We start from the raw sequence: 13,812 nt of genomic DNA on the forward strand, positions 1-13,812 counted from the left end.
CTGAAATGCACAAATAGAGACGCACAAATGGAAACGTTTTGGCTTTTTCCTAAAAAGACGCTTTTGAATGCCCGAATTGAATTTTTGAATTCTGATTCCCGGTGCAAAGGCTCAGTCTTGGTTAATATTTCTCTTTTAATTTCGTGCTGTGCAAGCTATGCATTACACCTGATCAACACGATCACCGAGCAAATACTGACGGTTCGCCGCATATTTTATATATTCAACATTTCGAAATGTTTCATACTTTCATTACATGTTCAGTTCTAAGATTTTTATGTTACTCTCTATACCTTCTTGTTAAACATAGGCCTACGTTAAAACGAATGTCCAGATCATTCAGGCAGGTTCCACTCCTATGTCGAAATAAAAAAAAATGCAAATTGAACATTTTTTCGATAAGTAATGAGAATACTCTATCAGATGGATCTATTTTCAAATGATTTTTTTTCGTCACCAGTAATTATGCGTTGGATAAATGTGGGATCAGAAATTGATCGTTCAAAGACGTCTACAGCCACTTGATTGTGTTGAAAATTGTGAAGAAAATTGCTCTTTTGGCACTAGTCGCTCTGCGACTTTTTTCATACCAGAAACATCATCAAAATATGACAAACGGTCTCGTGAAAGATTATTTAATGCACGGACTAGCTCTCTCAAACATAAATGACGATCTCCGAGCACCGTTTCTTTCATTTTGTCGATGTTTTCATCAGTTGAAGAGGTGGATGGTCGTCCTTTACGTGGCAAATCGTTCATCTTTTCTCGGTCCTCTTTGATTGCCTTATACAGGGTGGCGCATAAGTCACGCAACGCTCTCTGAAGGAAAAAAAATAACGATCGCGCTGCAACTATCGACCATGTTGGTCCTAAGCGGTTCAGTTGTCGACTTTGTATCGTTTTTTATTCCAGAATAAAGATTTTGTATCGAGAGACATTTTTTTATACGATTTTTTTTTGTCAAATCGGTTGCGCCACCCTGTACTATTCATAAACCCGTGTGTTCAACATAGTTGAGTCTCAAAATGTATTCTGCAAAATTTTCAACGTTCAGTCACAAGAAATTTTGTTTGCAACATAAAATTCACATAACATCTTTGATCAATAGAACTATCCATGTAAAAAATGGTCGAACAAAAACATAGTATACTTATGCTTAATGACGTTGTAAACAAACTAAATGACAAATCGCGCTCAAAATCCACACTAAGGCCAGTAGTACCAGCAGGGTTGCCACCTATAATTTTCAAAAATCAGGATATTTCAAATTTGGTTGTCCGAAAAGTGTTTGCCGATTTTTAGGAAAACAAACGCATCATTCAAATAGGCACACATACATTTATTAAATTTTCTATGCAAAATTAAAGATTGTATTCTCCCAGAACTTGTTTGCTTTCTCAACGAAACTGTTGAAGGTATATTTTTACCTTGAATTTTACTTCAAAATAATGTGCTGTGTTGTCGAAGTTTGCCAATGTCCTGATGGAACACATAACACATATTCTCATATGGTTTTCGAATCACGTTCAGCGGGAATTATAATGGATGTTTCAAGTGGAATAAACGCACTTATATAATAAAAATTATGAATGAATTTTACTTATTCTGCCTTTACACTGTATTTGGACAGAAAACTCCATTCGGTCATGCTAATCTGATCTAGCATCTTTCTTTCACGGCTACATCATGCTTTAATAAATGTCGACAATGTACTTCCGATAAAGTGAATCGCTTCTGAACTCATAGATGATAAATGAAATAAAGAGTGAGCATTATTCAAGTGCGGAGCGGAGAGTATTTTTATATAGCCTGTTATGGCAGTTCTTATTAGCAGTCTATTTATGGCGGATAACTTTCATTCCGATGCAGAAAAAAAGTATAAAATCAGCAAAAATCAGGATCATTTCAGTTAAATCAGGGAAAATTTGATGTTTGTCAGGACATCAGGGAGTGTGACGAAAAGACTGGGAAATCCAGAAAAATCAGGAAGGTTGGCACATCGGAGACCAGCTTAAAAAAACTAAAATTTGGACAATTTTTAGCGGAATGATTTAATATTACAAATTCCCGTTATATATTGACATAATCTTACATGTGGATTCCATGGCCATTGTTCGCGCAACAACCTATCTTTATGGGGGCACACGCGTATTCTCGAACTTGCCACTCTGAATACAATCAATGCATGTTATTTGGTATAGAAATATCAACTAAGTACTAATTAAAATGTCACAAGTAATACTACGTTGAGACGGCGGAGCTCCTTTAACTCTCCTATACTGGCGCATACGTTTGTGAGACCGAGAAATAAATTATTCGTTCATTTCTCAGAAAACATCAACACTTCGACTTTGAGATTCTCTCTAGCTTCGTTATTCGTCGTTCGTCATCGTTCAGCGTATCGTATGTGTTGATACGAAGGGGGCGTGTAACACTTTTTTACCACTTTCGGTCTGAGACACCGACGCGAGTATAGGAGTAACTTTTTTGGACAAGTGATTTTTTCCTATTTTAGCATATTGTTCATATTGGTATATTTATTGAATTTAATGCATAATACCATTACCGGACTATTCTTGTTTGATTTTAGTGCTTTTTGTCACCGTATATTCATACCTTATTCGTCGATATATTCTTCTTTAAATTCATACGTGCAAAAGCAAAATACAAATGTGTGACTTTCATATAGTTATCCGCTAAATACAATGGTCACACATATACACACACTTGTGAATGAATTGCACTTGTGGAAGAATTGTAAACATTAAACTTTAAACTAATCGATGGCTTATGTTTTTTTTTACAGTTACAGTTTCGGGGATATATTTTCATAAGATATGGGCTGAACAATATCGACAAGAAAACAAAAAAAAAGTTCCTAGAAATCCTTTCATACCATCTTTTTAAGGCCATAAAAAAAACAGGCATAAAGTTTTTGTATACCAAGAACATAGAGACAAAGTATATTAGAAATATGAAAACTTGAAATTCCAAAACCTTTATTGTCTGATAACTATCTAGATTCTAAACTCTAGAAGGTAGTTATACATTCTTTTCTTCGAAAAAAGACCCGAAAAACACGCTTCCACCGTATGAAACGTAAAAAAAATATGTTTGTTTCGAGCATGCAGTTATGGCATGTTCTTATTTTTACACAAATGAAACCACAATCAATTAAGGGGGGGCCCCGGTCTGGAAAATCGAAAAAAATGAATTTTTGTTTTTTGCATTTTCGAGAAGCTTATGCCCATAGAAATGTTGTCCTAAAAGGATTTTTCGATATTTGATTTCGTTGGAAAGTTACAGCCAAAAGTATGAGGTCACGTCAAGGGAAATAGTATTGCTGTACGAATTGTAAAACGCGTTTTTCTCGAAACTACGTTATTTCAACTGGTGCTATCGATATCTCAGGGTTTACTCGACCGATTTGGCTGAAATTTCTTATCAACATGTAAAAATTAATTATCTAAGGCTTTATATAGCGGTTTTTTGATCTAATTTTTCGATTTTCTAAAAATCGCCATTTAGAGATTTTTTATGAAAAATACATGATTTTTAACAAAAAATGGTTGCCGTTTTGGAAATTTTTCGAATTTTTAAAAACCCCTATGTAACGCTTTAGGTATTGTTCTAAAGTTTCAAAATATTCATTGGAATTCGTTCTGCGACACTCCGTTGCCTCAGAACAGATACCACCAGCAAGGCACCGATTTTCAGACAGCATCTACGCATTCAGCTGTCAACAGCGTCATAATCATTATTCGTGCACTTAAAAAATGGAAAATACATCTTCAAATATGCCTTAAGGTGAAGGTGGAAGCTAGCCACAGATGGCTGCTACAATGGCGCTCATTTCTTTCATCTCCCTCCCTCACCCCTCGCCAGAAAATCAATAATTTTGCGAAACAGTGTGAAGAAAATGATCGTTTTTGCACACTTCCCATCAAGTAATATCAACCAAACTTTAATCGATTACTCACAAGATATTAAATTTTCATCTGCTTTCGCACCGTATAGTGAAGAACGTCGGAAAACTCGAGCAAGTGCTCTGAAAGTAAAATTTTCGTTTTTCAATCTTCAGCAATGGTTTTGTTTGTATTGGTGGAAGCATCGTTATTTTTTCGACACTGATGCCAAACAACATCATCGAAACAGCTATAAAAACCACTCAATAAAATGTTATTCCGGAGTCATAGCGTCCCATGTCATGAAAATCAATAGAATAAAATTGTGTTGATATCAATACAATTATTATTTTTACGTTTAATGGGTCTATAATGTAAGTTTTAGCAACTTTAACATTGGGTAAGAAAATTGTATTGCTCGGAACACTGCCACGGCTGCCTATGCTTTCAAAAACAGTAAACGGAAAAGTATTAAATTCAATCTAAATGCCTCGGCCAACGAAGAGAAGGGTTAAGGCTTTCCAACGTGAATATGTGAAAACAATACGATCAACGAAGGAAAATATTAAGGAATTATCAACATCGAGTTACTATGCGGAAGAACTTGTTAATACCAATAGAGCCCCAATTCGCATGTGTTATAAATTTGCTCATGTTACGCTCGCGTATAATCAGAATCATATGCAAATGCACCTTCTATATATATTTATATTTGCAATTGTTCATCGGAACATATCGCTCATACATTTTACTTTAGTATTGAATTGTTATTTGTTTTTTTTTCGAAAGTGTAGACTCGTGTCAATGAAGCGCCACACAGTCTGATAAGTGAATTGATCTATTTACGTGTGCTTTGCTCTTCTCTCACAAACACTATTACCCCATTTTTACACGAAGGTTTACCTATACTACTACAATGGCTAGCTTCCACCTTCACCTTAAACAATAATCAAAATACACGAACACTTCACTTTATTCGTAACATCCGAAAAAAATCCACGAAAATCCATTATTTTCCGACCTTCCAGACAGGGGTCTCCTCTTAATATGTTTTTATGTTATTTTATTGCTCTTTAGACTTTCATGAATTATATTCAGTTGCTTACTTTGAATTAATAACAGGAAAAAAGTCGAAATTAGTTATTTGTGTTGGAGTATAAAAAATTACTCTGTTTCGAAAAGGATGAATTAGATAGATGACTTTTAAAACTGAATGAAGATGAAGAAAACATATTTTCTGCAATTTTTTCTTTCGATTATACCCTCTTCTTCAAAGGAACACCAATAAAGCCTAAAAATACACAATAGCAATATTGCAGAGAAGTTCAACTTTCGGCCTGTGACATTATGATTTTGCGCGCGAGTACAGGAGAGTTAAGAGGGTTTGTGTCACCTAAGAGGAAGAAAATACTTTTACGTGTAGATGATTGATATATAGTTTTCGATTTAGAACAGTATGAATACAGGCCATTCAAATTTACTTACATTGTTGTACTTTTACATCTAACTACGACACAACAGTCGGGTGACTCGAGATAGCCTTTGCGCAAAACTGCCGGTCAACAATATGTTTTACAGCAGCAACAGCAGCATCAGATGCAGTGCAAGCGCACAGTATCGTTAGTGGTTGATTCGATGTTAGTCGAATTTCGTTGTTATAACCAACGGCACCCATTTCATCACTTAGTAGCAGCAGCGGCGGTGTTGTAAACTTCGGATAGAATCAAAGTGAGTGAGCGCGCGTGAGCTCAACAGTGTGGAAACATAGGGAAAATAATATGAGAATAGTTGAATCGAAGCCAAAATATAGTTTAGTGCAACTGAGAAGAAAGAGGAGACGGAAGCATCTCGCGCACGTGAGTGTAAGCAAGACAACGCCGAAGTCGTCTCAGCCGTGTTGTGGTGGTTGGCAAAATTGTGAAAAATAGGTGTTTATCGTGAAAAGTTGGACCACACGAATATAGAGAGAGTGAGGAAAAGAGCACGAGGGGTGTGAATTGGGAGTCAAGGGTCGAAAACGGTGCGCTCGTGTGTGGAGTGTGAGACGAGAGCACGCCATTGGAGATATTTCGAAAATTTGCTTTGAGGCCGAGCAACGAAAATAAACATCAGAATGACCGACCAAAAGGACGTCCTTGCTGGGCTGAATCTGTCCAGTCTATCGGGTGAGTACCAATCAATCAGCGGTTGTTTATTTTTCTATCGATCTTTTTGGGCGTCAATCAACGGTTTCTTTGTTGTGCGGGGAAATTCCTAATTTGCTTACATCTTCTCATGGGTATATATTTTGAGGAGGCTGAAAATTAACAGAAACGATCGAGGAAATTATTTTGAGTTCGAATCAGGTGTAACATAATGTCTAATAGCCGTTTCAATGATGAACTAATTCGAACCTTTCACTAGTGAGCTGTATTTTTTACGTGATTTACCGTTTCGTCTCAAGTTCCGAACACTTCATTTTTAAATGTAAATTTACTGAACTTTAATGTTCTAAATAATTGAATATTGAAAACCCTGACAGTCTTTGTGGTATAGGCTTCATTTCAACATCATTTACAGGTATCAACGCTGCTTACAACTTATAATACTAAGCATTTGCAAAAAAGTGACTGTCAAAACCAGCGATAAAATGTTTACGTTAGCAAATTCGGAATTTGAGTCAAGTTTTGAAGCACAAAATCCAAATTTTGGGAAGTATTGTTTTTTGGGTCTAGTAGCTCAAAAGTTTTGATTTAAAGAAAAAAATGCATTTTTGCTGTTCGGAATGTGAGACAAATGTATTCAACCATATTTTTAGTTTTTCACCATGAATATGTATTTGTAAACATATTCTATGGTGGCCAAATGGAAGAAAAGGCTCTATTGTATCCAAAAACCACATAAATTTTTCGAAAAAGTACCATTTTGAGTAATGAGACACTGCTTCATGGCCAACAAATCTTAAGTGTTCGTGTACTCCTTGGTTCAATGTCGCAGTTCCTGTTGTTACATTTCACAGCTAATGATTCCCCTACCTACTCAAAATGTTTCGTTTCCAGTTCCGGGTTCCTTGTTTTGAGCTTTTCATCCAAGTGAGATATCTTATGATCATTAAGAAGTATTGAGCCTTCTTACTCCCGAGGAAGAGGAGCCATCGCACTGCGTCCTGGATCATTTGTAGCAACGAATATTGCATCGAGATTCAATTTCATCAATTGATTAATAGAAAATATCTATGACCTTTTTAAAACGAGGGTCGTCGTCTGGTCTTCCATCCTCATTAATTATGATTATTGTTTGAACAGAATAATCACGAATTCAGGCAGCTCGCACACCTTTTCAAAATCGAGTCCATGAGAACATGCGTTCGAAGAACAGTGCCTTCCTGAACAAACTGCAACGTACATTGGACCACTGTATTGAACTGCTTCAGCATGACCAAGATGCCCTAGCTTTATTTTACATCCTTTTTTTTTTCTAACTATATTATAGTGATTTTCAACTCATTTGGCTGGTTCGTCACTTGTACTTCCATTTTTGGAAGAATGTCGGGAGTGAGAATTGAACTCGTGACCTTCAGCGTGAGAGACATGGATGTTACCACTACGCCAGATCGCCTCCTCTGAATTTTTACATCCTTTGATAACAGATGGAATAAGTTTATGCTTAGCAGCAATGACAAAATAATGATCCGGTAAATTAAATAACACGATATTCGAGATGCAATGATCGGAGTCTGCTTTATCATCTTGACTCAGGAAACACACTTCATTCGGTCCTAGAACCGAACCTAGCCGCTCAAGCATTTATGGGCGCGTGAATTTATTTAGGAATAAAAATGGAATTTTGTTACGTAACGGCTACACCGCTCTCCCCTATGTCACATTGAATAACGCAGGCTCTATCTACTCTCCCCTCCCACTCCTTCTCGCGTTACGTAATTTGTGCAACGTTGTTATTGTGCATATTCAATAACAACGTCGGTTCACGGTTTGGTTCGCGCACGTTCTTACAGTCACCAGCGGAAGGGAAGGAATGTTAGTATGATATTCGCCACCCGAAGGCCAGAAGGGTCATGGTTCCCTAGCGATTATCAAAGAAGAGATGGTTGTTGGTGAGGGGAAGTAGAAATCAGGATTCACTGTGGTGAGTGATGTGATATCCAATTCTTTCTTTGCAACCTGAACTATTGAGAATCAGAGCAGAGACTTCAACTGCTCTGATTCTCAATAGTTTCAGGTTCTTTTTCAAGTTGGTAATGAGAGGGAGTTAAAAAACAAATTGTGCCATGGCGTACATGATTCTAGCTCTCGAAGATGTTGACAGAGAAAATCACTTGATAGCCTTGATAACCCATCACTCTTCTAAGTTGTGTTGGGAAAATCATGGAAAGAATCATAAACCGGCGCTTAATGCCCTTTTTTGAATCAAATAAGCTGCTTGTTTAGCTGTAGACAATGGTTGGTTAGCTGCGTGGTTCCAGACAATTTTCTTTTCGCGCGGGAAAAGGAAGCGCTTGAAAAATTCTAGACGACGCTGTTGAAAGAATTTATCACACACATGTTGTTTTGCTCGACTTGTATCCAGTACCAGGTACCCAGTGCTGAAAAGTTTTATCGACTGGCGGTCGAATCTCCTCTTCATAAAAAGTTTCCTTGAAAATCGAACCTTTAAAACTATCGTTAACAACCACAAATCTTCCCTAAAAACTCTAGAAAATGGGGTTTCCGAGGCTCAATACTTTCGACAACCCTTTGAATGTGAACCATCGCAATAAATCCACCAGTGTTTAGTAGATTGTATTCCAAAGTGTGTTATTCCAAGAGTTTGATTTCCTAACAAGCCATATTCAATCATCTCACAAAGAATTGCTATCTTCAATTCAGTCGAATCCCGATCCCTTCAATGGGGAAATTCAAAATACTCGGAGTAACTTTCGATAAAAATAAACTCAGCTTCTTACCCCATGCACCCAAATGATAAAACAAGACACCAGGCGAAAAATCCGCATCATCGAAGTTATAGTGGGCCGTTTGGTCTTTAGACACAGAGATACATTACTAGAAGTTGTGAAGATTTGGTTTCCAAAAAACGTTAAAATTTCTCGACGAAATGACGGTATGAAAAAAATGCTATTATTGTATGAAAAAAAAGCTATTTAAAATGTTTTTTACGTTTCACGATTATTTAATAATAGTGAAATCTAAAATAATTATTTTTTGTTGATTCATGCAAGAGAGAAATGTACAAAGAACGTTCGTATTCAAATTTGAAATAAATTGGTTCAGTAGTACTTGAGATATCGTGTAGGCCACTTCGAAAAAAGTAGTTTCGAGAAAAATGCGTTTGAAGTTTAGAGTCAAGATCGTACTAGATTAGAAACCACATCACTAAACTTAGTTCTGCTAGCTTATAATGGACCTTAAACGTGCTGATCCCATATCATCGGTGAAGCATATGAACTGATTAAACTTGTTGAAAATCGTGCTCCGTATGTTGAAGCCCACTCTCCGCATAACACATTTCAGCGCCACGTTGAAGAGCAGACAGGAGAGCCCATCACCTGAACTTTGGACGATAGACGTTGATGATACTGATGTGAAAGAAGTGGCTTCGCATCCTCAATCTGCACATTCTGACGCTCAAATAGGCCCCCTTCCCTGTTAGCATACGACCAAGATCCCACCGGAGTTGTTTACCCGATCTTCATTATGACTAGTCGTACCCCAGTCGGCACCGCGGGGAGGTAGGGATAGGAGTTACTGGACATGAAGCTTAAAGGACCACGAATGGAATCTACTTTATGCCTGCAGATACACGAAGTACCGATGGTACGCTTTGTCCAGTCGTTTACCAACCAAAATAATCGTAAAGCAGTTAAATATCGTCAAAATTACCCTGCCCTCAATTTTTTTTGCGAGCGAAACAGCTTAGCTTGAATGGCTCAAACGAAGAGTCGAAGTGGAACTTAAAATCGTCAACTGAATTAGAAAGCACTGATACCGGTGCCGCTCGTAGTACCGCTCGAAGAATCCGTCTTTGAGCAGGCTTTTGTTCTTACCAAGTAAGTAAGCAACTGACAGAAAGACGAAGCATGGTCTAGAGCCTAGCACTCCCGCTCGGAGATTGTATGAGCAGGTTCTGTTGTGGTACCATAGATGCCTGCTGGGAATGCACTTCGGGCAGCTTAGCCACGGCACGAGGAAATGCTCCGGCTATCTAGTCTCTACTTCCTACTTTCTATTCCTTACTCTCTACATTCTATTCTCTACTCTCTACACTCTACTCCCTACTCCCTACTCCATACTCCCTACTACCTACTCTATATTCCTTACCCTCTACACTCAGGGACGATAGAAAAATATTTCACTTGGCGAATCAATCAATTTGTGGTACACCTTTTCTTGAGTGGTATGGTTCCCAGAGCAACTTTTACCGTCTCAACGTAGTACTACATGTATCAATTTTAGTAGTACTTAGTCCAGATTTCTTATGCCAAATAACACACCTTGAATATATTCTGAGTGGCAAGCTCTAGAATACGTGTAACCACAGCAAATTGGATGAAATTTCTCTGACGAACAGGAATCGATAACGAACCTCTGGCATGATGTTTTTTGGGCTAACATTTCGGCCACGGGAACACAATATGTCCTACTCCTACTCTCAGCGAATTCAGCAAAAAAAAAAACCTTCACTTCACAGGATAACTAGAACTGGAATATGCTGTACTGTCCATGTTCAAAGAAAAACATTGTCCATGTTCAAAGAAAAACATTGTCCATGTATATTTTAAAATATTTTATTTGAAGACAGCCAAATTAATTTTATTTAACAATCATTAAGCAGCATTCAATACATTTCAAAAGATTCTATATAACATCCAGGTTCGTCAATAAGTCAATAAGTTCATGCATCGCTCGGTGTGGTCTTCAGTCTATAAGGAATAATTCTGTTAGAAATTTACAAATCGTATATATGAAATGAATACTTACATCAAATGTCATTTGTTTTGCTTGATCCTACGCTCCTCAGAATTCGCTGGTTCGCAGGCTTCGATTTGCTTGAACAGGAACTCAAATCATTTCATGCAAGAAAAGATTTAATGAAATTTTAATTAATGAAATCTTCAACGAAAAACTCCAATAAATAAATTCTATGTGATTAATGATCTAAATTAAATAATGAAAACCTAACAGGTGATTGAAAGCATGACATAAAATGCTGTACATGAAAATATAACACTAAACTCGACAACAAAAAAAAGAAACCCAATTCTAAACAAATATCATAACAATGAAAATGATCCGTATACTAATGTGAAACAAAACACGAGCATGAACACAAAACAATTGCGTATATACTAAATCAACTAAACATATGAAAAAACTTAGAAAAAATCTACAATATGGAATAGTATAACAAAAACAAAACTAATCCAACTCGCAACAAGGAGGAAATCAAACATAGCACACTTAAAACAACTTAACACAACAAATATCCACCACCTCATTTAGTTAATGCGAATAATTTAGAATGAGTTCCAAACCGATTCCGATGCTTCGCCCACCATGAACAGTAGGAACCGGAAGCAGAAGCGATTTATTAGGCTTACGCCTTTTTTTGCCTTCAATAGCTGATTCTCCTGCTGAAGTTTCTCGTTTTCCGCCTTCATTTTGCAGAGTTCTCTTTCAGCTTTTATTTTCATGAAAATTTCATAGTCTAGCCCCAAGATATCTCTTGGTTCCCAGCCGCACACATCTTCGTCGCCATCCTCCAGGTGTGTGTCACTGGGAACCAGCTCCGGAGGAGTTATATCCTCGATCCACTCTGTATTCAAATCAATAAAGTTCTCATAAGATACCTGGGGGTCACTTTGGATCAGCTGTGGCGGAGTTTCGTCTTCAATCCACTCTTCGCTCGGCTCATTGTAGTTGGAAAACCATATCTGATGATTTTTATCCGATTTCTGTTTGCTTGCATTTTCATTTGCTACACTCTCTGGAATTAATTTCTTTACCTTGCTTGGAGAACAATCATTTTTCGCACGTACTCCAATCTCCTGGCAGGCCCAAGAGCATTTGGGAATCCTTGATATTGACGGAATTCGTGATGTAATTCGTCCTCGCTCCATTTTTGCTTCTGGTGATGATTATAGCTGCTTCTCTCATGTAACTATAAATCATCAGTGAGCAAAATCGTCGCATCAACAAAGTGCTTGCTTCGATTGAAAATTAAAATTCTGAAAATAGGATTCCGGCCTACTTTTGCATCAATTATTTTTCTTGTTATAGTGATGTGTTTTATGATATCTCGCGTAACTTTTCAATAGGATCTATCTAACAAATCGCAAATTCAGAGAAAATCGTGGGAAAAGGAAGCGCTTGAAAAATTCTAGACGACGCTGTTGAAGGAATTTATCACACACATGTTGTTTTGCTCGACTTGTATCCAGTACCAGGTACCCAGTGCTGAAAAGTTTTATCGACTGGCGGTCGAATCTCCTCTTCATAAAAAGTTTCCTTGAAAATCGAACCTTTAAAACTATCGTTAACAACCACAAATCTTCCCTAAAAACTCTAGAAAATGGGGTTTCCGAGGCTCAATACTTTCGACAACCCTTTGAATGTGAACCATCGCAATAAATCCACCAGTGTTTAGTAGATTGTATTCCAAAGTGTGTTATTCCAAGAGTTTGATTTCCTAACAAGCCATATTCAATCATCTCACAAAGAATTCCTATCTTCAATTCAGTCGAATCCCGATCCCTTCAATGGGGAAATTCAAAATACTCGGAGTAACTTTCGATAAAAATAAACTCAGCTTCTTACCCCATGCACCCAAATGATAAAACAAGACACCAGGCGAAAAATCCGCATCATCGAAGTTATAGCGGGCCGTTTGGTCTTTAGACACAGAGATACATTACTAGAAGTTGTGAAGATTTGGTTTCCAAAAAACGTTAAAATTTCTCGACGAAATGACGGTATGAAAAAAATGCTATTATTGTATGAAAAAAAAATGCTATTTAAAATGTTTTTTACGTTTCACGATTATTTAATAATAGTGAAATCTAAAATAATTATTTTTTGTTGATTCATGCAAGAGAGAAATGTACAAAGAACGTTCGTATTCAAATTTGAAATAAATTGGTTCAGTAGTACTTGAGATATCGTGTAGGCCACTTCGAAAAAAGTAGTTTCGAGAAAAATGCGTTTGAAGTTTAGAGTCAAGATCGTACTAGATTAGAAACCACATCACTAAACATAGTTGTGCTAGCTTATAATAGACCTTAAACGTGCTGATCCCACGACCGTATGTCCATATCATCGGTGAAGCATATGAACTGATTAAACTTGTTGAAAATCGTGCTCCGTATGTTGAAGCCCACTCTCCGCATAACACATTCCAGCGCCACGTTGAAGAGCAGACAGGAGAGCCCATCACCTGAACTTTGGACGATAGACGTTGATGATACTGATGTGAAAGAAGTGGCTTCGCATCCTCAATCTGCACATTCTGACGCTCAAATAGGCCCCCTTCCCTGTTAGCATACGACCAAGATCCCACCGGAGTTGTTTACCCGATCTTCATTATGACTAGTCGTACCCCAGTCGGCACCGCGGGGAGGTAGGGATAGGAGTTACTGGACATGAAGCTTAAAGGACCACGAATGGAATCTACTTTATGCCTGCAGATACACGAAGTACCGATGGTACGCTTTGTCCAGTCGTTTACCAACCAAAATAATCGTAAAGCAGTGAAATATCGTCAAAATTACCCTGCCCTCAATTTTTTTTGCGAGCGAAGCAGCTTAGCTTGAATGGCTCAAACGAAGAGTCGAAGTGGAACTTAAAATCGTCAACTGAATTAGAAAGCACTGATACCGGTGCCACTCGTAGTACCGCTCGAAGAATCCGTCTTTGAG

The 13,812-nt window shown here is 37.5% G+C and overlaps 1 protein-coding gene across 11 annotated transcripts in view; it reads left to right on the forward strand.

The window, feature by feature from the left end:
- LOC129770756 (serine/threonine-protein kinase Genghis Khan) overlaps nt 1-13,812 on the forward strand; it is a 286,646-nt gene that overhangs the window by 199,647 nt on the left and 73,187 nt on the right. For 10 of the 11 annotated variants that reach the window (XM_055773799.1, XM_055773800.1, XM_055773796.1 and 7 more), the window contains one exon: nt 5,593-6,070. In XM_055773799.1, coding sequence (XP_055629774.1) covers nt 6,019-6,070 — 52 coding nt within the window. In that variant the 5' untranslated portion in view covers nt 5,593-6,018. The remainder of the gene's footprint in view (nt 1-5,592; nt 6,071-13,812) is intronic. The other variant, XM_055773802.1, reaches the window with a different exon arrangement.

Source organism: Toxorhynchites rutilus, chromosome 2 (genome assembly GCF_029784135.1).
Source record: "Toxorhynchites rutilus septentrionalis strain SRP chromosome 2, ASM2978413v1, whole genome shotgun sequence".
In the NCBI taxonomy this organism is placed as follows: Eukaryota; Metazoa; Arthropoda; class Insecta; order Diptera; family Culicidae; genus Toxorhynchites; species Toxorhynchites rutilus.